The 23,640-nt window shown below is 35.8% G+C and overlaps 2 protein-coding genes and 1 pseudogene across 3 annotated transcripts; 2 read left to right on the plus strand and 1 right to left on the minus strand.

The window, feature by feature from the left end:
* Positions 1–400: 400 nt before the first annotated feature.
* On the plus strand, positions 401–5,820 carry LOC306877919 (m-AAA protease-interacting protein 1, mitochondrial-like). The gene is made up of 5 exons (XM_079429959.1): positions 401–906; positions 1,609–1,680; positions 1,757–1,883; positions 2,518–2,662; positions 5,252–5,820. Exons 1-5 carry the CDS (start codon positions 532–534, stop codon positions 5,328–5,330), a joined length of 798 nt encoding a protein of 265 aa, XP_079286085.1. The 5' UTR covers positions 401–531; the 3' UTR covers positions 5,331–5,820.
* Positions 5,821–8,848: 3,028 nt separating this feature from the next.
* On the minus strand, positions 8,849–15,553 carry LOC306878585 (EF-hand domain-containing family member B-like; annotated as a pseudogene). Its single transcript has 13 exons — positions 15,536–15,553; positions 14,215–14,277; positions 13,863–14,006; positions 13,443–13,623; positions 13,256–13,359; positions 12,976–13,105; positions 11,115–11,198; positions 10,947–11,014; positions 10,530–10,683; positions 9,815–9,828; positions 9,366–9,505; positions 8,954–9,148; positions 8,849–8,859 (listed from the first exon to the last, which is right to left on the minus strand). The product of its transcript is annotated as an EF-hand domain-containing family member B-like (transcript).
* LOC306878300 (ras-related protein Rab-5A-like) lies at positions 14,685–22,300 on the plus strand. Its single transcript, XM_079430558.1, has 6 exons — positions 14,685–14,737; positions 16,968–17,197; positions 17,550–17,701; positions 18,359–18,481; positions 18,638–18,731; positions 19,830–22,300. Exons 2-6 carry the CDS (start codon positions 17,032–17,034, stop codon positions 19,943–19,945), a joined length of 651 nt encoding a protein of 216 aa, XP_079286684.1. The 5' UTR covers positions 14,685–14,737; positions 16,968–17,031; the 3' UTR covers positions 19,946–22,300.
* Positions 22,301–23,640: the final 1,340 nt, after the last annotated feature.

The following is a 23,640-nucleotide window of genomic DNA, read 5'->3' on the forward strand; positions in this document are numbered from 1 at the left end:
AACATAAGGATAACATTTTGTGAAGAACATACATTATGCTGCATTTGAGCGCAAACAATGATATTTGATCTAATGCAACATCGACATTCATACATTTTAAGCGCGATTTTAGTGTCCAAATAACTTAATGCACGTTATATTGTTAACCTGAGACGCATTAGGTGAACAAAAATATGGCATTCTGGCCAACATAGAAGATATTCACGTTAAACTAAAACTTGCACTGTATGGGTCTACTTTTTTTTATTTATAACTTCTCATAATAAATGCTACTTACATTGCAAGGCCATCCATCAGCATCAGCATGCCATCCAGCGTCTGCGCGGGAGCGCGCATGGGAAACACGGGTCTTTGCCTCCATCTACTGGAGAAATGACACAAGTGATGAGAAACCAAAAGCATTATGGGTACAGCGTGGGTTAGTTTCATAAGGCTGCCGGAAGATACGCTGAGGTCGGTACGTTTGTCATTTAAGAGTTTCACAGTGACCAGATCGGCATTGCGCAATTGCAAAAGAAATGCGCGTCCGTGATGCATCGATTCACGTGTTTGGCTGCACGTCGGGAACTCGCATTCTTGGCCTGTTCATGGAAGAGGAATATTGTGTCGATTAAACACGAAACCCACTGCCAACCATTGTGGCATCAGCGCGTGCGCCCTCATGCCAGCTGCGCGACCTCTCCAAAGCGCGCATGGCATCACCTGCGCAGACCGTCTGCTGGCCAGCACTGCAGACTTTATAGTCAAGATGCAGACAGGGACACTAAGGACACTGAGCATCCTGGCATCATAGTGGTGGGCATCCCGGATCCCATCGCGTGGATCAGGAATAAGACTACCTTGTTTTTAATTGAATTGTATTTTGGCTTGAAGTTCAGTGTGGAGTTTGACAGTGGTGTGAAACAGGTTGGTATGATGATATGGCAGAAAATATCCCATAAATCATAAGCCTTTTTAGGATTATTTTAGTTACCTTAAAAAAAAAAAAAAAATCTTATGAAATCAATTTTTTTCAGCTAGTTTTACATTAAAAGTAATTTTTGAAAACTATAACATTAAAACACAATACAGAAAAATGACTAAAACACCTCAAAACTACTAAAACTAAAATGAAAACAAAAAGCACACAAACTCTTTCAGCTATTAGCTAAGACATAATTTTTATTTTAATGTACAAAGTAGCTATAAAATAAAATAACTGAAATAAAAAATAATAAAAATTTAAAATGTAAATGAAAACAGAAAATAAAAAGTGAAAACTGCTTTATTTCAGGTAGCAGCCAAGGCAAAAACACAACAAAATTGCTCAAATACAAAATAAAACCAAAATTATAATAAAAAAAAAAAACACTGATCTTCTAATAACGATGCCTAGAGAGTACTGTGGCCAATAAATAATGCCATTTAATTACAGCAAATGAGATTTCAGAACAAAAAGCTCTTCTGAAATGAGTGCTTATTTTACATGCTGATTACTCCGCATAATAATGCTTTAAAAGAGAAATCAACATGATAATCTCCAAACGGCCAAATGCAGCCTGGCAGATATATCTGTTTATCACTAATAAAGCACTGAATTGTGATTATGACTGACATCTCTCTCCACAGGCAGCAGTCCATGTGTCTACTATGCTCTCCAAAGGCAAGTTTAATGAATTAAGGAGTGTGATGTCGAAAGAGGTTAGTTCATTCAATTACTGGTTTTGCAAACATTTGAAGTCATATAAGGCCTGTACAGTTTTTCTTCTGTTTACAGGCTGTTGACAGTGTCAGAAAGCAATGTAAAACTCTGTCAGAGGCCCAACAGAGACATCTTGCCATTTCCCTCGATGACATTATATTTCTGCTGCCTGAGGACGTGTCCGTATTCTTTGACCAGAGCGGTGAGTCTGTTCATTCCTCTTATGCAGAAACTTTTGAAATCTATAAGCTTTCGAAAATGTTAAATATGCTTGTGTTGTAACTTTCTAAGGATACGGCGGACTTTTAGAAACATTCTTAAAAAACTCAGACACTTTAAAGATTAACTAAACTTTAGCAACACAAGAAATGAACAGGATAGAAATATGAAGCAAGAAATATTGAGAATTTCACATTTTTATTTATTGTTACTAATATTATTTTGACTAAGTTTTGATGTAATGTTGATTTCTGTCATTATGTCAGACAGGATGGAACGTTTAAATATAAAATCAATTGATAACACTCACTGCGGTTGTTTTCCCTCCAAAGTGATGTCACTTCATGAAGGATGATGTCATTAAGGCTTTTGTTAAAGAGATATTACAAAAAGTGATATTGGGTACACAAGAAAAAAAATATCTAGAAAATGATTAAATTAGAACATACATTGTTTGAAATATTTAGTTAGGCAAATAATAAAATGACAGATTCTTCATAAATTAGTAGTAAAATAATAAAAAATTCACCTCATTCTCATTATGATATTACAACATCAGATCAACGCATCTGATCCTGATGGGTGAGCAGCGAACTGAACGTCTTTTGTTCTCCTAGGCAGAAAGTTTCTTTACATCACCATGAGGCTTTGGTATCTGTCCAGCGCAGACGTACCTGAGGACCCAGAGAGCACCCGCATCTTCAAGATGGACTTCACTGAAGAAGATGGTCCTCAAAAGAAGATCATCACAGCTGTGTACGAGTAAGTGTTCTGTGACAGAATACATCTAAAGCTAGATATGAAGAACTATATGTTCATGTGCATGTATATTATAACTATTAAAAAGGGTACTAAAATGATCAAAAATTAAAAAAACAATAGACATTAAAACAATTTATTAAAAAAATCAATTAAAACTATAATAAAAAAATAAAATCTTTTTTTTTCAGCTACTTGCCAAGGCCACATTTCTCATTTTCATTTAGTTTCATGTACTAAAATAACTAAAACTGATTTAAAATAATTAAAAAAAAAAAAAACTTAAAAAGGACTTAAGTGAAGACGATGGTCCTCAAAAGATCATCACAACCGTGCATGAATAAATGTGATTTGACAGAATATAAAGCAAGATATCAAAGACAAACCCAAAAAATCTATAAATAAAAAACAATCAAAAATAATATATATATATATATATATATATATATATATATATATTATCCTATAAATAAGCATCATATTCTTCATTCTTTCCTTCTAATCTTTCTGATTTGGGGGTGAAATGTGAGCTGGACATGGTTTTTTGCCCTTCATCTTATGAACATTTCAGTGTTGTGATCTTCTTGTGTTTCTTTATGTTTATGCACTGCTTATGTGACTTAAATTGCTATATCCGCCTTAGTTTTTCAGTCCAAACATACATATAGCGGCTGTATGTTTGGCACTCCAGAGTAATTTTCATATACGACTCTTTGAAAGAGTCACACTCAAAACATAATTAGAAGTCAAACGCTCTTCATTTCATTGCACTTGTAAACTGTCTCAGCGAAAGCACCTCGTGTGACAAATTCTCCTCCCCGTAGACAGATTTTGGTGAACGTTGACGTAAACTGCACACAGCCATAAGTCTGACTGATGAATGCCAGCACAGCTTCAAATGATCTTAAATGTACTTAATGGATTTCTCCCTTATGACAGACATTTGTTTTCCGCAGTGCTTTGATGGATATATAGATGCTAATAGGTTCGCTCTCAGCTGTTTGCATACTCCTCTCTTTCTCTCGTGTTTCAAAACATCTTTCCATCTGTCACATTAGCACGTTTTACTCGGCTGTCGCTCAGCTAGAGTGCCGTCTCTAAGTTAACTTTGTGAAAGTGTCATACTTCAGCTCACCCTAGTGTGGGTCTGATGTGACACGTTTTTTCACACCTCAGTCTTTTTTCTGTTGTGTGATTTTAGTTCTGACACCCTTTGAGTTTTTTTCATCGTTTTATGATATATGAAATTCCCCAGATTTTCCATTGCATTGCAATAGGGATGCACCAATGTTGAAATTATGGATAACTGTCAAAATAAATCAATACTTAGTCTACCCTTTTCCCCCACACATTTTCATCAGGTGCAATGCAACAGCTTTTCCATAATAAATAATTTGTCAGATTGACAAAATATCCAGTTGCTGGTGTTTTTACTGATTAATCACGGCAAAAAAGTAATGCATATTACTATATAGAATATATATTTTTCTAGTTATGCTCCATTTTAACATTTCATCAACTAGATACTTGCTTTGTCCAAATACCCACACTTGTGGTCTCTGCACTTGACCACTTATATGACTTATTTCCTGTATTTGGTCCAAGTGTTCAAGTGAGCATGAAGATCACAAGTGTGTGTAGAACATTTTCATTACCTGATGGGACACAATTATAGTGTTGTAAAAATGCAAGTGTTTACATAGCTTTATTTTTATTTTAAATACTTTGCAATTTAAAATCAACTTCTAAATGTCTGTTCAGTATTCCCTATAACATGGCAATTTAATTTTGGTGCTTCTAATTAAGTGATAAGAAGTAGTTGCAAATGTTGTACAAAATAATTATCACCTCTACTCATCTTTGCACCAATAAAACGTGCAACACTTTGTTTTTCTACCAAATTATCCAAGCAGCCTTTTATATTAATATTTAACTTTCCGTGACCGCTCGCGTGATCTCGGCAAAAAGTCTCAAGATTTATTTCCAGAACATGATGCATGATGGGATACACTAATAGCACTCCGGAGTAGTATTCGAGATAGTGTGCATTAAGGGCACTGCATTTGTCTTTAAACTTGGGACAGTCTTGCACAATTACTTCCTATCACGCACACACACTCTCAAGTGGCCAAGACCGCAAGTGTGGGTATTTGGACAAGGGAACTATTCACATGGCATAAACTTTGCATGCAAGCCAAATCTTGCAATTTTGCCTTTTTTATATATTTTGACTGAGTTTATATATCAGATTTTTTTTTCTTCTTAATTCTGGACTTGCATCTCTCAGTTATGTTCCACCATGGAATAAAAAAATAATTGCAACTTTGTATCAAAGTTGTAAAGATTATACCTTACAACTATGACCTTTCTTCTCAAAATTGAATATTTAGATCTAACAATTTTATATCTCACAATTTTGTGAAATAATAAATCGCAGCTACCTTTTTATTTTTGTATCCTATGGCGGAAACAGGCTTCCATACCAGTATCCAGCGTTTCAGAAAAAAAAAAAAAAAAAAAAAAAAAAAAAGTACATTAAAAGGTATTTTCTGGTCCCTATGGAAATATTAACAGCTTATGTGTTCGTTGAAGGTTTTATCGTGAATTGACTGCTGGAGGTGATCCAGAGTGGACGGTGACCCGGATATGGCACTGGAAGCGACTAGAGTAAAACACACAGGACCCCTCACAATACACTTTACCAGACTAAAGCAAACACCTTGTTTTCACTTTATATTTCATCCATCCTGGGTGATTTGATCACAAACGGTCAGGTGAGGAACATCAATGTTTACAGCTGTTAGTAACTCGCCTCAAATTACTCTCCTATGACTGGATTTCAAAGGGAGGGTCTCTTAAAGTTTAAAACCCATGTTGTAATTCAGTGGTTGATTGACAGGTGAGTAGGTGCTTCACTGCTGCTACAATATCAGTTCACACATTCTGGCTACAAATGTGATTTAAGTGATCGGATCACAGCACGTTTTGGATCCAATCCTGTACTTTATGTACTGTAGCACTGACCACTTGTGGTCTGATCGCCTGAAACAGATCTTAATTCCAGTATAACCAAGGTCAAAGAATCACTCCAAAGTCACCTTTACATCCACAAGTAACAGATTGTGTCGGAGCTCAGATGTCCAGAAAGCACTTGATATTTCAATAAAAAAAAAGTATAAATTAATTCTGCCTTGTCATTTTTTATGTTGATATTTTTATTGTTGTTGTTTTGGGGAAAAAAAAAGTTATTAGTCAATTATTAGTTATTAGTTCAGTTGAAACTGATATTGTAAACGTATTGCATAAAGATAATGAAGCCCTTTTTTTCTGAACCATTAAGGTTTTCTGCATTTACTTAAGCAAGTTTTACAACAAATTGTCTATAATGTGGACAAACATTAATTCTCATCACTGTAATGCAATCAGAAATATCTGTCAGGATGCAATGATATTTCTTTTTTATTAAAAATCTGAGTAAAATATACTCCTACAATGGGAATGAGATGGCTTTAAAGTGAAAGTGATGTGACATACGGCCAAGTATGGTGACCCATACTCGGAATTCGTGCTCTGCATTTAACCCATCCAACGTGCACACATACAGCAGTGAACACACACACACCGTGAACACACACCCGGAGCAGTGGGCAGCCATTTATGCTGCAGCGCCCGGGGAGCAGTTGGGGGTTCGGTGCCTTGCTCAAGGGCACCTCAGTCGTGGTATTGAGGGTGGAGAGAGTGCTGGACATTCACTCCCCCCACCTACAATCCCTGCCGGCCCGTGACTCGAACCCGCAACCTTTGGATTACGAGTCCGACTCTAACCATTAGGCCCCTTTAAATGTGCCTTATTGTCATAAGAATCTCAAAATATCTTGAAAACAGGCTTCATTTACTTGTCTTTTACAAAACATCCATGTTAATATTGGTGACTTCAGTCTATTTGAAAAAATGTTACAGATGTCCTTGGGTCATGTGATTAATTAGGGCCTAAGTTTGTTTCAGAGCTGGATTTTCCAAGTATCAAAAACATAATTTTTATGCCAAATCATGGTCTAATGCACTTCCATTAAGCAGAGACTGGAATTAAACGGATATCTCAACAAAACAGTACTGAAAGAGTCACCCTTTTTTTTCCAGATCAAGCAAATGAGATTTGCGACAAGATAAACAACCACAATTATGATATTTGATATGTTCGGATCATAGAGAACCACAGATGGTAGTTGAGACCAATTATCACCTAATTTAGATATTAAAATAAATCCTTTGTTAAACTGACAGGAAGACGTTCTCACCCATGCGTGGATGTCATCCTATTTCTGTGGAAAACTCTTTTATGGCATGTCATTGTTTATGCATTCATGGTTTTACAGGGAGTCATCGAATTATCGTTGACTGAAATTCATTAAATCATTTAGAAATATGGCTGTGGGATTATTATAATTTTTGCAGGCAGTAATGGATTGTTCTGTTCAACTTGCGTGGGTGTTTTGTCACATGTGTGCAAACAAGTCATAATATGATTAACAGTGGATATCATACCTCCTGTTTCAATTGAAATAAATATGTTAATACCATATTAGGCAATTAATCACGCTGGCTTCAACTACAAGTGAACTGAACAAAAGAAAATAAAAGCATTAATGTGCTTTACAAAGCTATTTTGCACTCCTCTAGGCTTTTATCATGGATTAGGGACTCTGCTGTTATTATTAATCTGTTTATTGTACTAAACATTAACTCATATTTCTGATGGGTTATACTGATGTTGCCAAATTAGGCAGATGAATTCATCTGTGTACTCTTGTGCATTTAAAGTCAGCATGAAATGCAGCTCAAAACCCATTTAACTCCTGTAATATGACACATTTTCAAGTGACAGGATAGGCAAGAAAATTGATTCGATTGTGAAAAGGAGCAGGATGTGTATTAATAAAGTAAAGAGGTTCATGTTCAATGTGTCAAACAAAAGAGATTGAGATTTACTAGTCCAAGAGATGGAATAATTTACCTGATAACCAGCAAAGGAATAGGTGTATACTAATATCCAGGCAGCAAATAACTATTATTATACATAACAGATTACAACACTTGGCCAAACTATATTGGGTAAAGCACACAAACACACACACACACACAGACTCCCACTAATCATCAGTGTGTGATAAAGTCCTTTGGGAGAAAACAGTAATTGACAGCAATCTCCATCTCTTTCAAACTCCAAATGCAGCATACGTCCTCTAAGTAAACTCAATAATGTTATCCTGGGAGGCAAAACTTCATTACTAAGCTGAGCTATTATTACGCTACGTTGAGGGCACTTCTTATTGCAGTCAGGCCCGTTGCAGCACTTTGCTTCATTTGACAAGAGACTAAATTAAACAAATAACATGGCTGAAATTACCGCTGACCCAATAATGGATCTGAACTAAGAAAATACTGCAGTTGTAGAAGTCATGAGGGTCTGAACCCACTTCACGGTGTAGTAATGATTACTAGTTTAGTGTGTCCACACCGATTATTGTACAAATGAAAAAACCTTTCCAGAGGTAGTTTCTGCATTTATCATATTAACTAAATAATCCCTTGAAAGGCACCTAGAGCGGTCTCATTTTTTTTATGTTACTTTCTCCTAAATTATCTGAATGCAGGCAAACTTTGAATTATGGAGTCACCAGGATTTTTAATAGTTAACTGAAACTTAAAACCATAAAAAAGTTGTTACTTTAAACTTGAACTAATAATAAAAAAAAAGAGTAAATTTATAAAATTGTTAATAAAGATAGACAGTAAAGCAGACTATACATGAAATTATAGAAATATGTCTCATAATATCTAAATGCTTAGTTTTATTATCAAAGCTGATGAATAAGAGATGAACAAATAAACACTCCTCAAAAGCCTGATGATCATATTCAGAAAAAAGAACTAATGTCTGGAAAATCAAGTAAAATCAAATCAAGTCCAGCTAAGTTGGACTAGTCCATTAAATGTTCATCTTGAAATATAAAAGTTATTACGTTTACCTCATAAAAATCAGATCAGATTTCACAGCAAAAAGACATTTGAACCACAAGCTGAAAGTAGATGTTTGTAAAGTTGTGTGCAGGTTTATCAGAAAAGCTGAGCAAATTTCTAATTTAGAGGCTTTAGAAATTTCCAATATGATACAGTAGGTTTTAAAGGTTAAGCAACACCTTGAAAAAAAAGCATGGAGGTTGTTTTAAAGCTTTGTGTAACTTGAATATTTGGGCAGTTTAAGGAGATTCAAAGGTTTTGTGTGAGACTCACCGGCTGGGGAAAGTCTACCCACGACAGCATTGATGAGAGAAGACGAGGTGAAGAAGTTGTTCTGCACAGTTCTAGGCCTAGACAGGGTTTTTGGAGTTTTCCTGGTGCTTACCACCTTAACCGGTTCCAGATCTTCAGGTCTAATCAAAGGCTTCACGGCGCTGGATTCCTGGAGATCTGTGCGCTGCATGTAAGCTGGGGCGGTCCAAGCCTTCCACTATAAGTTTAGAGATAAATTTAAAATATTTCAAGCCTTGAACCAAACCAATTAAGCTCAGAGACAATCAAAACATTGATTTGAAGCAGAACAGTATTTGAAAAAACTAATTCAAGTAAAAAGTCTTTTGGTATTTTTTATGAGGTTTTGGTAGATCTGTCATGACTTTAGAGACTTAGTGAGCAAGTAATGCACCTCCTGTGAGAATTTTCTGCTCCACCCTGTTGATTGGCAGTTTGTCTTTCCAATTAAGAAAATTGGAAAATTCCATGAAGCCGATCAGTCCGTCTTTATCAACATCACAGTGATCCATGAGATCATCAAGCACTGCGTCACTGTAACACAAGACAATTACAACAGGTTTTCAGCATACTTTTGTTCAGAAATGAATGGTTAACTATGGTGAAATTCTGATAGTTTGTAATATAAATTAATGGTAACACTTCACACAATGCTCAACCAATTCTCACTATTAAGTACCATGCATATTACTAGCATACTGGCTATTTATTAGTACTTATAAAATACTTAATCCTACCCCATTCCTAAACTTAACAACTCCCATACTAACTATTAATAATTAGTTAATAACGAGAATTGCACCTTAAAATAAAGTGTTACCAAATCAATGAGATCTTTATAACAGTATACCAGACGTCTTTACATGAAATGATACAAATATTAGTTGTCACTCTATATCTCTCAATAATACTGATCAAAGCTCTGTAGTATCAAAAACTATAATGCTATGCAATACAATAATCAATAAGAGACAAATTACCCCCGGTTTCACAGACAAGGCTTAAGCCTAGTCCTAGACTAAAATGTAAATCTTAGCTGTTTCAAATGAAATAAACTTGCACTGACTGATCTTAAAATATATCAGTGACTTTCTTTTGTCTCAAGATGCGCCCCAGTAATGTTTTTTTCTAAGCATGTTTATAAAAATTACTTAAATGTCCTAATTGAACTATGGCCTAATCTTGGCTTAGTCTAAGCCTTGTCTGTGAAACCGGGCCATAATGTTCCTCAAAAGCTTAATGATCAAATTTGATACACTTTAACATGAAAAAAAATTATGTATGGATAATCAAGTTAACCTGTAAGTTGCTTCAGTCCAATAAATGTTCATCTTGAAATATTACTAACAATATAAGTTATTTTTGTTTACTTTATAAAAATCAATAAAGATTCCACAGCAAAATTACATGTGAATTAGAAGCTGAACATTTCTCCAATTATACTAAAAGGCATTTTACTTGCTAAAAAAGCACAAGACAGACCATCAAAGAAAAGTGGTAATTGGTAAAACTGGCAATGAGCAGTTTAAGAAATTAAGCAATGAGAACAGCTGCTGACCTTGTCGTAGTATCTAAATGCTTCGAGTAATGAGCTGAAGTTCTGGTAGTTGGACTTCTTGAGGTGCTGGCGAACAGCGCTGACCACGGCTTGCTGTCTGTCTTTCCCTTCAGGTACTCGCCAGGAGGAGTTTGATGGAGCAGGTCACCCACACCTGAGGAGAAGTGGTTGAATCTCTCAAAACCAGTCAAGAACATACCCCACAAATATGCTTAACTGTCATGAACATAGGCTTCATTTTCTTTATTTAAAATACAATGAATGTTTTTGAGTTTTGATTATAGGAAAGTCCAAGTTAAAATTTCCCAACAATGTTTTTCACACCAACCAAGAATAACCCATGAACTCTCTACAATACTGGCTGCTAATTTATTTCTGACATATCAAACTCAGAATGTGACAGACGATTTAAATTACCAAAGCTGTCAGGTTTCATCAAGACTCCAAATGTGTGATCACTGGGAACGTTTAATGTCTCCGCAATTCTATGAATTAATGCACAAACAGAAAAGATGATTTACACAGTGGCAGAAACTGTGAAAATATCATTAGTATTTAACAAAAATGCTCTTAACCATGACTTACGGATCATGAACGTTGCCTGTTTGTGGCTGAGTCTTCTCTCTGAAGTCATCGCAGCGTTTGGAAACTAATTTTGCGCTGTTGTGCCTGAAGACATGAAGATTAATTAATTGTTCATTTCTGATCATGTTGTCATTCACACTGCTATATTAGTTGTCATTAGGGGCTTATTTAGAAAATTTGAAACAAAGTATGGATTGTCATTATAAACTGAATAACGAAGATTGCAGACATTCATAATAGCTGTCAAAATAGTAAAAATGACAACACTGTTACCTTTCTGGAGGCATAATGTTATCCCAAAATACATTAATTTAGCTACAAATGACAATGCAATTAATCTCTGATTTTCTCGATCCTTGGGACTGAGAGTGGGGTGAATGACCCAGTACTCCCCTACAGATGGTGCTATGTGTGTATACATCTATATTATACAGCATATATATATAATATAGATTTTTTTTATATTTTTAAAGTCTCTTCTGCTCACCAAGGCTGCATTATTTGATCAAAATAAAATATATATTACTAAATTTAAAATAATTGTTTTCTATTTGAATATAAAATGTGATGCAAAGCTGAATTTTCAGCATTACTCCAGTCTTTAGTGTCACGTGATCCTTCAGAAATCATTCTAATATGCTGATTTGCTGTGCAGTTATTATTAATGATCAATTATGAATTATTAATAATGGTTCTTATTACATTGTTTGCTGGTTAATATCTTTGTAAAAAAAAAAAAAGTGATAATTTCTTCAGATTAGACAGTTCACTCAATCAGCATTTATTTGAAATATTTTTTTTACATTATAAAATGTATTTACTGTCACTTTTGATTAATTTAATACATCCTTGCTGAATACAAAAAAATGAAATCATTTTAAATGTGTAGCAGTGTTACACTGTTTTCACAAAATATTAAGCAGAAAAACTTTTCAGCATTGAGAAAAATAATGTTTCTGGAACACACACACACACACAAAATGTTTACATTAACAATATAAATATTTACATTTAATCTGAAAATAAAAATCAATACTAATAAATCGCTGTATGTTTAGATTTTCAGCCATAAGCAAAACGTAAGTTAAGGTGTGTATGTGTGTGCATGTTTATGTGGTTTATGAGGACACAAATTTGTATAATGACATGGGTATGACAGAGGTATTACAATATGAAGGTGGTTTATGAGGACACTGCCTATGTCCCCGTAATTCAAAAGGCTTAAAAAACATACTAAATGGTGTTTTTTGAAAATCTAAAAATGCACAAAGTCTCCTGTGAGGGCTAAGTTTAGGTGTAGGGTTGGTGTAGGGCAATAGCACACACAGTTTGTTCAGTATAAAAACCATTACACCTATGGAGAGTCCCCATAAACCACAAAAACCAACAAGTTGTTACTGTACAAAGCACAGTAAACTATTTCTATAAAATATTGCACTACTGTTATTTTGCATAGAATACATTGTTCTATCAATACTTGCACACTCATCCAGCTGTATTTATTTATTTATTACCACTGTTCTCACGTCTCTGCTGTTCATAATGTGTATATATAATCCCACATTGCTCTGTTCATAATGTACATACAATCCCTACATTGCATTCCTATTTATATTCTGTATGTACTCTGCTCAATACTGTATATAGCAATTCCACTGTACATTCTGTAAATCATATCTTCATTTACTCTGCACTTATATGTATATAAAACACTATATTCTTGCACTTCTGGTTAGATGCTAACTGCATTTCATTAGCTCTGTACTTGTACTCTGCATAATGACAATAAAGTTGAATCTAATCTAATCTAATCTAATGTGTGTGTGTGTGTGTGTGTGTGTGTGTGTGTGTACACGTTTACATTAGTGAGTCACAGGGCCACCGCAGAGATCTGGTGATGGTTCTCCCATCATTGTTATGCAGCGTTGGGAAACCAAACCTACCATCTCTCCTATAGTGATTGCAATCGTACTTTCTGTCCACACGCTCTCCTGCAACAACAAAGAGACAAATGCAGCCAAAAGCTGTCCATCTGTGTTTCTGAAATGATGCCAAAATAAGCACAAGAGAAAAAGATATCAACAAAAATGGAAAGTTTAGGCAAAGACTAAGACCTCTAAATGGGCTGCATTCTGACTGACCTACAAAATAGGATCCGTGTGAGCGAGCTGATGTCCCTCATCCGCTTCCTCCTTCACCTGATGTGTGGTTTTGGGTGGATTGATGACCTCACCGCCGTTAGATACTGCATTTAAAAGAATTCACAGTTTCTTTTGATTATTGAGTCTATAAATGACTACGCTATTGAGGTTTCACTATTACTCTTACACTGGAGTGTTGTAACACCAAAAGTGGTTTTCTCAGCATCAAGCCAGCTTGGTAAACCAGGTCCTTGAACTCCTGACCTCCCAAGAGGAGCTTTCTGATAGTTGGCATAATTGATTTCATGAAGATGACGCAGCCTCTCTTGGAAGCGTGTTTTTGGTGCAGGATGGATCACTAATCCAGCCTGAAAATGCATGCATGCAGTGAGCAAACACTTTTTCTTTGTATCTATTACATTTGCAACAACGTCCAAAGTTGCCAATGTGCTTGTAACTGAAAAAAGAAAGAAAAGCTCATGAATAAATTGTTTTCAAAAGTATTTTGATATTGAGATTAATATGACTGGCTTTGTGTGAAGTTAAAAGGGTTTAAACATGAAGCACTAAGAACGAATATAAAAATTGTGACATGATGTCTGCTTACATTAATGGATGATTTAGTGTTCACACCATGGACTAGTGTGCTGGCAATATCAGGATCATTTGCTTTTCCATGGAAGGCCCGAACTGTCCCAACGGGCGGCTGAGCAGAATTGACAAACTTTCTCACCACAGGTGGAGTTACAGTCTGTAAATAAACATAAATATATATGTTTTACAATGCCAGTCAAAGGTTTGGTTTTTCAAAAGTTTTATATAGACCAAACATACACAAAATGGTTTGGTACAGCAATTTACTGCTTTTAAAAAAAAACTGATAATATAAAATAAAATAAAAAGGCTCTATATATATATCTCCAGTTAGTAGCCTAGAAGAAAATTGGAGAATGACCCACCCCTGGTGTAATTTCTTGCAGACAAGTCTTAGTTGTGTCACCGACTGTAATGAGTTGTCCTGCCTTTCAGTGGAAATTATTATACATTAAAATTCAGTAATATTTGTTGCATAATTATAGTCGAGAAATCTATATACAAGATCATTTTGTCAGAAAGTCGAATTAAGCGTTTATTTTATATTCTAAAATTATCCTGTCTATTATCTACCTGCAACAAAGACCTAAGTTGCCAATGCGCTTTTAACTGGAAAAAAAAAAAATTATTAGTCTTGTTTTCAAGAAAAAACTTGAATTAATTAATACATGACTGTAATATGACTTTAGGGAATTTCACAGGTTAAAGTAAATATAATAATAATAATAAACTCTGTATACAAAATTATAATCCGGTGTGTTATGAAAATAAAATATTTGTGATGAGCGTTGTTCTGATTGGCCGATTTGTCTCCGATGAGTCTGACGTCAGATCCAGTCATCATCAGATTTGATGCAAAAGGGGAAGTTGGGAGGAACCGAGAGGAAGGTACGAGTCTCAGGGCTTTAAACATTTGTACGGTTATGTTAGTTTGAATGTTTTTTGCTTTGTTTTTTAAATAAGCCAAACTGTTGTCCAGTTATTTCCGATTTCTTGCTTTTTTAACGGTTTATTTATGAGGTGTCACGCTCAGTGCTGTGTGTGCGAGCGGCCTGTTTGTCTTTTAGCATTAGCACCATTAGCTTCTGGGAACCATTAGAACCGAAGCATCTGAGAAACTGACAGACCCGTTAAAGTACCGCTAAAAACACGACTGTCATTGAGTTGACTGTGTGTTTACATGTGTGTATTCGAGACAGATAATATCACTAGCATAGTTAGCATCAGAAGCTAACAGGCAGCTTCATATCGTGACATTAAATACATGTACTATTAAATAATTAAGTGATTTGATTTTATCATTTAAGTTACTTCTAAATGTAAACACTATATTAACCGATTAAAGCCTGCTGCGGTTTGTTTTGAAGAGCCAGATTATGCTAAACGTCAAATAAGTCACGTTTTATCAATAATGTTTATTTAATTTGAGCATATCCTATAAATTCTGATGTGAAATGTAAAGATAATTGCTATTTATAATCGCCTTTTAATTTAAAAATGTTTAGGAGCTATCACAAGCACTTATTTATCATTAGTGTCAATAATAGACTTGTTTTGCACAGTCACTCTGTCTCATACTTTCTATATCGCATAAGATATAGCAGGGTTGTATGTATAGTCTAGAATGTAATGTAGGCATTGGGACTTGGGCTGTGTTTGAATAGCATATCACCACACTAGTCTTACTGTTTCTGCAGTATACATGGTATGCCGGGGAAGTCGTGGCCTAATGGTTAGAGAGTCGGACTCGTAATCGAAAGGTTGTGGGTTCGAGTCCCCGGCCGGCAGGGATTGTAGGTGGGGGGAGTGAATGTACAGCGCTCTCTCCACCCTCAATACCACGACTGAGGTGCCCTTGAGCGAGGCACCGAACCCCCAACTGCTCCCCGGGCGCTGCAGCATGGCTGCCCACTGCTCCGGGTGCATGTTCACGGTGTGTGTGTGTGTGTGTGTGTGTGTGTGTGCGCATTTGTTCACTACTCACTGCTGTGTGTGTGCACTTGGATGGGTTAAACGCAGAGCACCAATTTCGAGTATGGGTCACCATACTTGACAATACGTCACGACAACAATGTGTGTACATGGAAGTTTTCTTCCAAATGACCTACTATATTTTAGTACTTTACAAAACACCTGAAAAGTATACACCAAAAAGTGTGTAGGCTCAAAAAGTCAAATGAAGGAATTAGAAAGTAAAAGAAAACACTGGGATATCGATGATGTAAATGTTCTTGTTCTTGCTTTGAACACTTATTGCACATTTGTGCTTACTAATAAATATTCTTAAATATTCTAAAATCAGTTGGCAGTAAACAATATATACTATAGAAAAAAACAAAACACGTAGTGCTAAATCAAATATTGGATAAGTCAAATTTATAGCAATTTCGAAATGAGATAAAATGACATGAAAAGTTTAATTTGTCATAACTCGTTTTGTAAGCAAATTTCGACTTCAGTCATCAACTCTGTTATGACAATGTCATAATTTTGACTGTCATTTTTTATTTAATAATTATATGGTCATAACTTAATGACACTGTCCATTTCATTTTTTTTGTTTCACAATGTTTCACGTTTTGTCATAATTATGATTCATTATGGAATTATGATTTTTCTCATGTGGCAGAAATGGCCTTCCATAATATACAGTAATCAGTATGTAATAAGCTTGTATTCCACCCCCATCGTGGCTTTGCTTTTTGTTTGTGGTGTTTAAGGACACAATACTGTTGTCACTGGGTTTTTGGGTCAAAGCACAAAAGATATTTAAGGCTTAACACAATGTCTATTGTCTATGATTTAGTCATGTGACCACATTGGTATGGATGTAATTGATGGCATGACAGACTACACAATAGATGTTCTGACTAGATCGGTGTTGCAGTCGAATATTTTACAATATATGAACTGAAGATCTGGGTCTCAACTTGTAGGATTATGCTTATTACAGAATATAGAAAATGGCATATCGTTACTAATTGGCCACCAACATATATTGTGCAACTCTTGTTATCCTCAGGTTGTATTTGGCTAACCAAGACACCCCTGATACATTACATTACGTAATAGTGTTAACTTACAAGCGATAATAGATTATTAATGTTTGTTCCCGTAGATCTGGGAGTGACCGTTTGAGAAGCACCTCTTGACTTCAGTACAGGAGATTGGGGCTTAGGGTCATGGCAGGAAGAGGTGGAGCAACGAGACCTAACGGGCCGAACGCCGGCAACAAAATCTGTCAGTTCAAACTAGTGCTTCTGGGAGAGTCCGCTGTGGGGAAGTCAAGTCTAGTCCTTCGCTTTGTAAAAGGACAGTTTCACGAGTTTCAGGAAAGCACAATAGGAGGTAAGACATGCATTATATTGTCTGCATATAATAACCCATATCTGATGTGATGCTAATGCACTTATGCATGGGCAGTTAGACCTAAAATCGTATATTACAGTAATGGTATATCACTAGTATAATATACAGTAAATAAGAATTGTTTTTTTTTTTTTTGGTGGCAAAATGGAAAAAAAAAAAAAAAAAACAGTAAACAGGCACAAAAAGTTTAGTTATCAACACCCTTTAGCATCTCAATCGGCTAAAACATTTCTGCCATTGGAATATGCAGTCATACTGCCCAGCCCTAATTACAAGCAATTACCAGATACTGATGGCAAGATCTGACCCATCTCTGTCCTCTCTCCACTAGCTGCCTTCTTGACTCAGACAGTATGTTTGGATGACACAACAGTCAAGTTTGAGATCTGGGACACAGCTGGCCAGGAGCGTTACCACAGTCTGGCCCCAATGTATTACAGAGGAGCGCAGGCTGCCATAGTGGTGTATGACATTACAAATGAAGTGAGTCCTAACCCACTTTGTTTACTCTGCAGTTTAATTGACAAATCAGATTTTGAATCCAGTCACATTTATTTAGAAGGCATAATTTTATATAATACAGATATATAATACAGTAATAAATGGGAAAATGACATGATGCTGGGGTCTTCAAATATGAGAGAAATTCAAATTTTGCTTGTCTCATTCAGTTTTAGTCAGTTCTGTGTTGGTTCAGATTCAGAGTAACTCTGTAAATATCTACAGAAACAGCTCTACAGAAGACAACACTGTTATTTAGCTCAAGAACGTTCAGTGTCGATTCTTTTCAGTTCAATTAAGTTGAGATAGAACTTCTTCCCAAGTCCAAAAAGAGAATTTATTGTAATTAATCTGCAAAATGACTCAGTCTAAAGTCCTTTCAGCAAACCTGCAACCTGAGTGTGAATGTGGCAAAGTGGCGTTACTTATTTCACATGCGAAAGAGGTTATGAATACAAAAAACATCCCATTTAATTCTACAATTCAGCGAGAGGGTGAAAAAAACTGTTTTGAAAAGTCATTTTTGGATCTGTGAGAAAAATAACTGAAAAATGCATGATATATTCCCTTTAAGCACAAACGAGAATGCTCTGAATCCAGAAAATGCTTTACAGAAATGCATGTTTTTTTTTCTTTCAGGAATCATTTGCACGTGCGAAAAACTGGGTGAAAGAGCTTCAGCGACAAGCCAGTCCAAATATTGTAATAGCTTTGGCTGGAAACAAGGCAGACCTTGCCAACAAGAGAGCGCTGGACTTTCAGGTTTGCAATGTTTGAACAGCCACAGAGGAGCAGACGCTTCATGTTGTCTTTACAAATGAGATGTGGAACGGTTTATAAACAAACATGCAGACGTCCAGTCACTTTGAACAGTCTGTTTAGAGTCTGAAACCCTGACTTTTTTTTTTTGGTTCACAGGATGCACAGTCTTATGCAGATGACAACAGTTTGCTCTTTATGGAAACATCGGCAAAGACTTCAATGAACGTTAATGAAATTTTTATGGCCATTGGTAAGTTTATCAACCAGTTTGACGCACTACTTTTTTGGTAAATAGTTCTACACTGCCATTCGGAAGTTTAGGATCGGTATGATTTTTGTTCATGAAAGAACGCATTTTTATTTTTGCTCAGAAATACAGTAAAACCAGTAATATTGTAAAATAACTTTTCTATTTGAATATATTAAAATGTAATTTATTCCTGTGATGCAAAGCTGAATTTTCAGCACCAATAATCCCTTCAGTATCACATGATCCTTCAGAAATCATTCTAATACACTTATCTGCTGCTCAATAAACATTTCTAATTATCAAAGTTAGAGGTACAAAAATTTTAACACCCTAAATTTTATCCAGTCAATGGGTGCCGTCAGAATGAGAGTCCAATAATCCATCACAATCCACACATCTCCAGTCCATCAGTTAACGTCCTGTGAAGTGAAAAGATGTGTTAGTAAGAAACAAAACCATTAAGATGTGTTTAACTACAGACTGCTGCTTTTGGCTAAAACACGAGTCCTCTATCCATCCATAATATTGCTTTCTCCAGTGAAGAAAAAAAAATAAAAAATCCACTGTCTGAATCAGGGGAGAAATATGCACAGATCAAGCACGGTCTATAAGTAAAACCCTGTCTGAAACAGTTCTAAACCAAAAATATATGCGTGATGTGAGAGGACAACGGGATGTTATGAGTCCGTTATTATGGACTCATATTTTGGTGAGTGTTTAAATTTAAATATTGATAGATCAGATTTGTTTCATACAAATGCACAGCTTTTCACTTCACAGGATGTTAATTGATGGACTGGAGTGGTGTGGATTTTTTGTGGATTGTGATGTTTTATCAGCTGTTTTGACTTTGATTCTGACGGCACCCATTCACTGCAGAGGATCAACTGATGAGAAGTTGATGTGATGCTAAATCTGTTACAATAAAGAAAAACTGCATCTTGGATGGCTTGAGTAAAATTTTAGCAAAAAAAAATGAAGTGACACTGCCAAGTGTGAACTATTTTAGTGTGAACTATTCCTTTAACTTCCAAACATAATGAAACATCATTCCTTATATTTACAAAAATACCTCTTTTGTGTGTTTTTGCACCTTAGCAAAGAAACTACCCAAGAATGAGCCCCAGCCTGCAGGTGCCAACACAGGACGCAACAGAGGTGTGGATCTAACAGAAACGGCACAACCCACGAAAGGTCCCTGCTGTAGCAACTAAACGGCAACGGTCCTCACCTCCTAACCAACCGCATCACATCTGGACATGGGGCTCCTCCTTCCAAACCTCGCTCCTTGGATTAGCTAAAGACTCTGTATAGCTGTGTTTCTAATACTTTTTTTTTTACTTTTTATTTTTAAGAAAAAAATAATATGTAAATCAGTAGTCTACTGGATGCATGCATCACTACAAATGCTAAATACACATTTTAACTTCAGCAGGAGAACAAACCTGGATGAAAGCGCGTGAGAGAGAGAGATAGAGAAATATTGAGTGTGTTTGTATGAGTTTAGTATGTGGAACTGATTACCTTATAACCAGGCCCAGGTGCAATCTGCAGACGTTTTCTGCTAGAATGGATTAAAACAATGTGTTAAACGAAGCTATCCTTAGTGGTAACTGCAAGCATAATCAAATCGAATTAGCAAACTAATAAACTTCATGAATGCATTACAGTTCTGTGGAAGTCTGCATGCAGATTTCGTGTAGGCCGTTTATGACTCGGAGAAAGAATTTAAAAACAGTTTAAGAAAAACCAGATTCCCCACCCGCTCCATCAGCATATGGTCTTGGGTTGGTTGGTTTTGGATGCAGTAGCTTCATATTATAGTCAAGCATTCCTCAATGCACCTGCTGTGTCCTCAATACACCACATATTGCAGTATGGCCATGATGATATTGAAAATATTCGGCCTTCATTAGAGCGATTCATAAAGTCGTCCAGCTCTTTGGCAAAAGGGATCTTACAAATCGGCTTGGTGAATCGATATTGTCTTTGGGATAAAGAACAAATCAAGGAAGGCAGTCAGTAAAACATGTTCAGCCTGCTGTATGAATGAGAATACAGTCCCAATTAATAATAATCATCATCATCTGTGTTATGCTTATACATTTATTGCCAGGTCCAGATAGACTGTGCATTTTCTGGGGCAAAATCTACTGAATTCTGAGGATTCACATGTTCAGTGGACTATTGCAACAACAACAAAAAGTCAGAAATCTGATACTCATAATTCTGACTTCTGAGAAATATAGACTCAGACTCGAAAGATATAGTCTTGGAAATCTGACTCTCAATTGGAAAAAATGTCTCACATTACTGGAAAAAAAAAAAAAAAAAATTAGAATTCTGACTTTTTGTTGTTGTGGCAAGTCCAAGTTTATACTGTAGTCAACATTTGAAGTGGATCAAAAAGACAAGAATACATGTTGGTTTTATGTTTCAGGACAACTTTGATGAAAGGTTTTGAGCCACTTCAAATGTTGATTAGTGTATTTCGCAACTCATAGCTTCGTGCAATTCTGACTTTTTTCAGTTTACAGTGCACAATTCTTGCTTTTTCCCCCCTCTGAATTGCAAGTTTATATCTTGTAATTCTGAGTTTATATATCTCACAATTCTGACTTTCCAAAAATAAATTCTGTGGGGGGGAGAGTCTGAATTGTGAAATATAATATCCAAATTGCAAGGGCAAAAAAAAACTGCGAGATAAAGTTGCTGTTACCTTTATTTTTTATCCCATGGTGGAAACGAGCTTCCATGTGTAAAAGTGGCCATTTGAATCCTCCACAATTTCTATGTGGGCCTGGTAATTATCAATTAAAAGACAAAAAAAAGAAAGAAATTACTTCTCAGACATGTCCAGGAGTCTTTCTCTGCAATTTGTATTGTAATCTTACTGGAAGTTATGAGCAAACTGTAACGCCTGATTATGTCAGTGATGCAGTGCAGTTGTGTTGTCACATGTACTCTGAAGACTAAAGGTGTGTGTTTGTGGGCAGATATAAATGATACTTTTATAAATGAGCTTTTGCTTCAAAACATAACTTAGAGATCTTTCAATGTTTTGTGGGCAGATAGAAACCCGGCATGTCTGCATCATTTAGGTGTGCCTGCCATGACGAACAGTAATTTGCACACTGTACAGCCTCTCATAAATCCTACTACCAGTTTGAAGTTTCTTTTAACGGAGAATCATGTTTAAATGGTGGTCTTTTTAATGTACGTAGTGTTATTAACAAATGAACTTGACATTTAGTCAGTGGTCTGTCTTGTACCGTCTCTTAAAATGCTAAATGTTTTTATTTCTAAGAACCTATTGAATTGCACAATTTTGAGTTGCGTTTTTTTTTCTTTCTAATTATAAAATTGTGGCTGCCTGTTGTATTTTATCATGGACTACAGTGGACATTGTAACACTCCTGAAGTACCACAGGTAGCTGCGGTCAGTAAACTAACTGGCAGACGTTCAGTAAACCAAACAGATTCAGCGGCGTAATGCATTAACACTGAGGTACTGATCAATTTTTAATTTCCAGGTACTAGTATATTTCCAATAAAGGGGGTGAATTGTGTGCATGCATGCTGTGAACGTTTAATTCAGGTGGTTTTGATTCCAATTCGATAACATTTGTCTGACACGCATTTGGAACATAAATATCCTGGACACCAGCAATTCCATCAGATGAGTTACAGTTCTTGCAGTATCAAGGCTGGTCATCAAATTTGGTAGTTTTTCCAACATTGTTGGCTTATCCTGTTGTAGATTCCCCGCCTTCCACTGCGACTGAAGTTTCAGTCGACTCACTTGTCCAATCCAGAGCGTGTCTTCCAAATTCAGCATTCCTGACTTCCTCAATACTGAATCCCAAAGTCACAAAATAATCCAGCAAAACTGGTTCCATCTTCCTCCAGCATCTCCTGTAAGCCACTTGAGACCAAGATGAGCAGTTTGGTGGAGACTCTGGTAGTAAGCAGCAGAAGACCACACGGTCACCAAAGTCCCATTTAACTTCAAGCAAAGCAAATGAGGCCATCTTCTGAAACAAATCCTGGGTTTCATCCTAAACTTAGCTTCATGTCTATTTCTTGAACATTCCAAAAAATAAAGGTGCTTCACGATGCCATAGAAGAACCTTTTTTTGTCTAAATGGTTCCATAAAGAACCTTTAACATCTGATTATAAAAAGGTAAGAAAGAGATGGTTCTTTAAAGAACCTTTGACTGAATGGTTCATCTATGGCATCGCTGTGAAGAACATTTTAAGCACCTTTATTTTTAAGAGTGAAGGTCTTTTGACTCCATAGGGATGTTCATGTTATTAGGTGTATGTGTGTCACTTTAGGTAAAAGTGTTTGCTAAATGACCACTTACTCTGCTATATGGGAGCAGGGATTTAAAGCTACACTTTTAAAATATAGGTTTCAAAAGGGGGGTTTATAGAGATGCAATAGAACAACCGTTTGTGGTTCCAGTTTTTATTTGGTTAACAGCTCCTGAACTGTTTTTATTAGTGTGAAGAACATTTTCATAATATAAAAACCATTTTTCACTCTAAATAACATTTTGTGGAATGGAAATTGGTTCCACAAAAAGTTATAGGTTCTTGATGGAACCATCAATGCCAAAAAAGGAACCTTTATTTTTAAGAGTGTGTGAAGAATATTATAATAATCTGAAGAATCATTTTCCACTGTAAAGAATTTTAAAAGTGCTCTCATTAATGCCAATAAAGAACATTTATTTATTTATTTTTTAAAGTAAACAATAAATAGGGTTTGCTTTTTGAAGAGATGCACATGAAGTTCCCTCAAAGCATTTTTAGTTGAGTTCTGCCCTGAAATTCACTGAATACTGTGCTGTAACATGCACCATCAGCTTTTCTTTACAGTTCATATGGTATTTTTTCTATATG

Source organism: Barbus barbus (genome assembly GCF_936440315.1).
Source record: "Barbus barbus genome assembly, chromosome: 12".
Classification (NCBI taxonomy): Eukaryota; Metazoa; Chordata; class Actinopteri; order Cypriniformes; family Cyprinidae; genus Barbus; species Barbus barbus.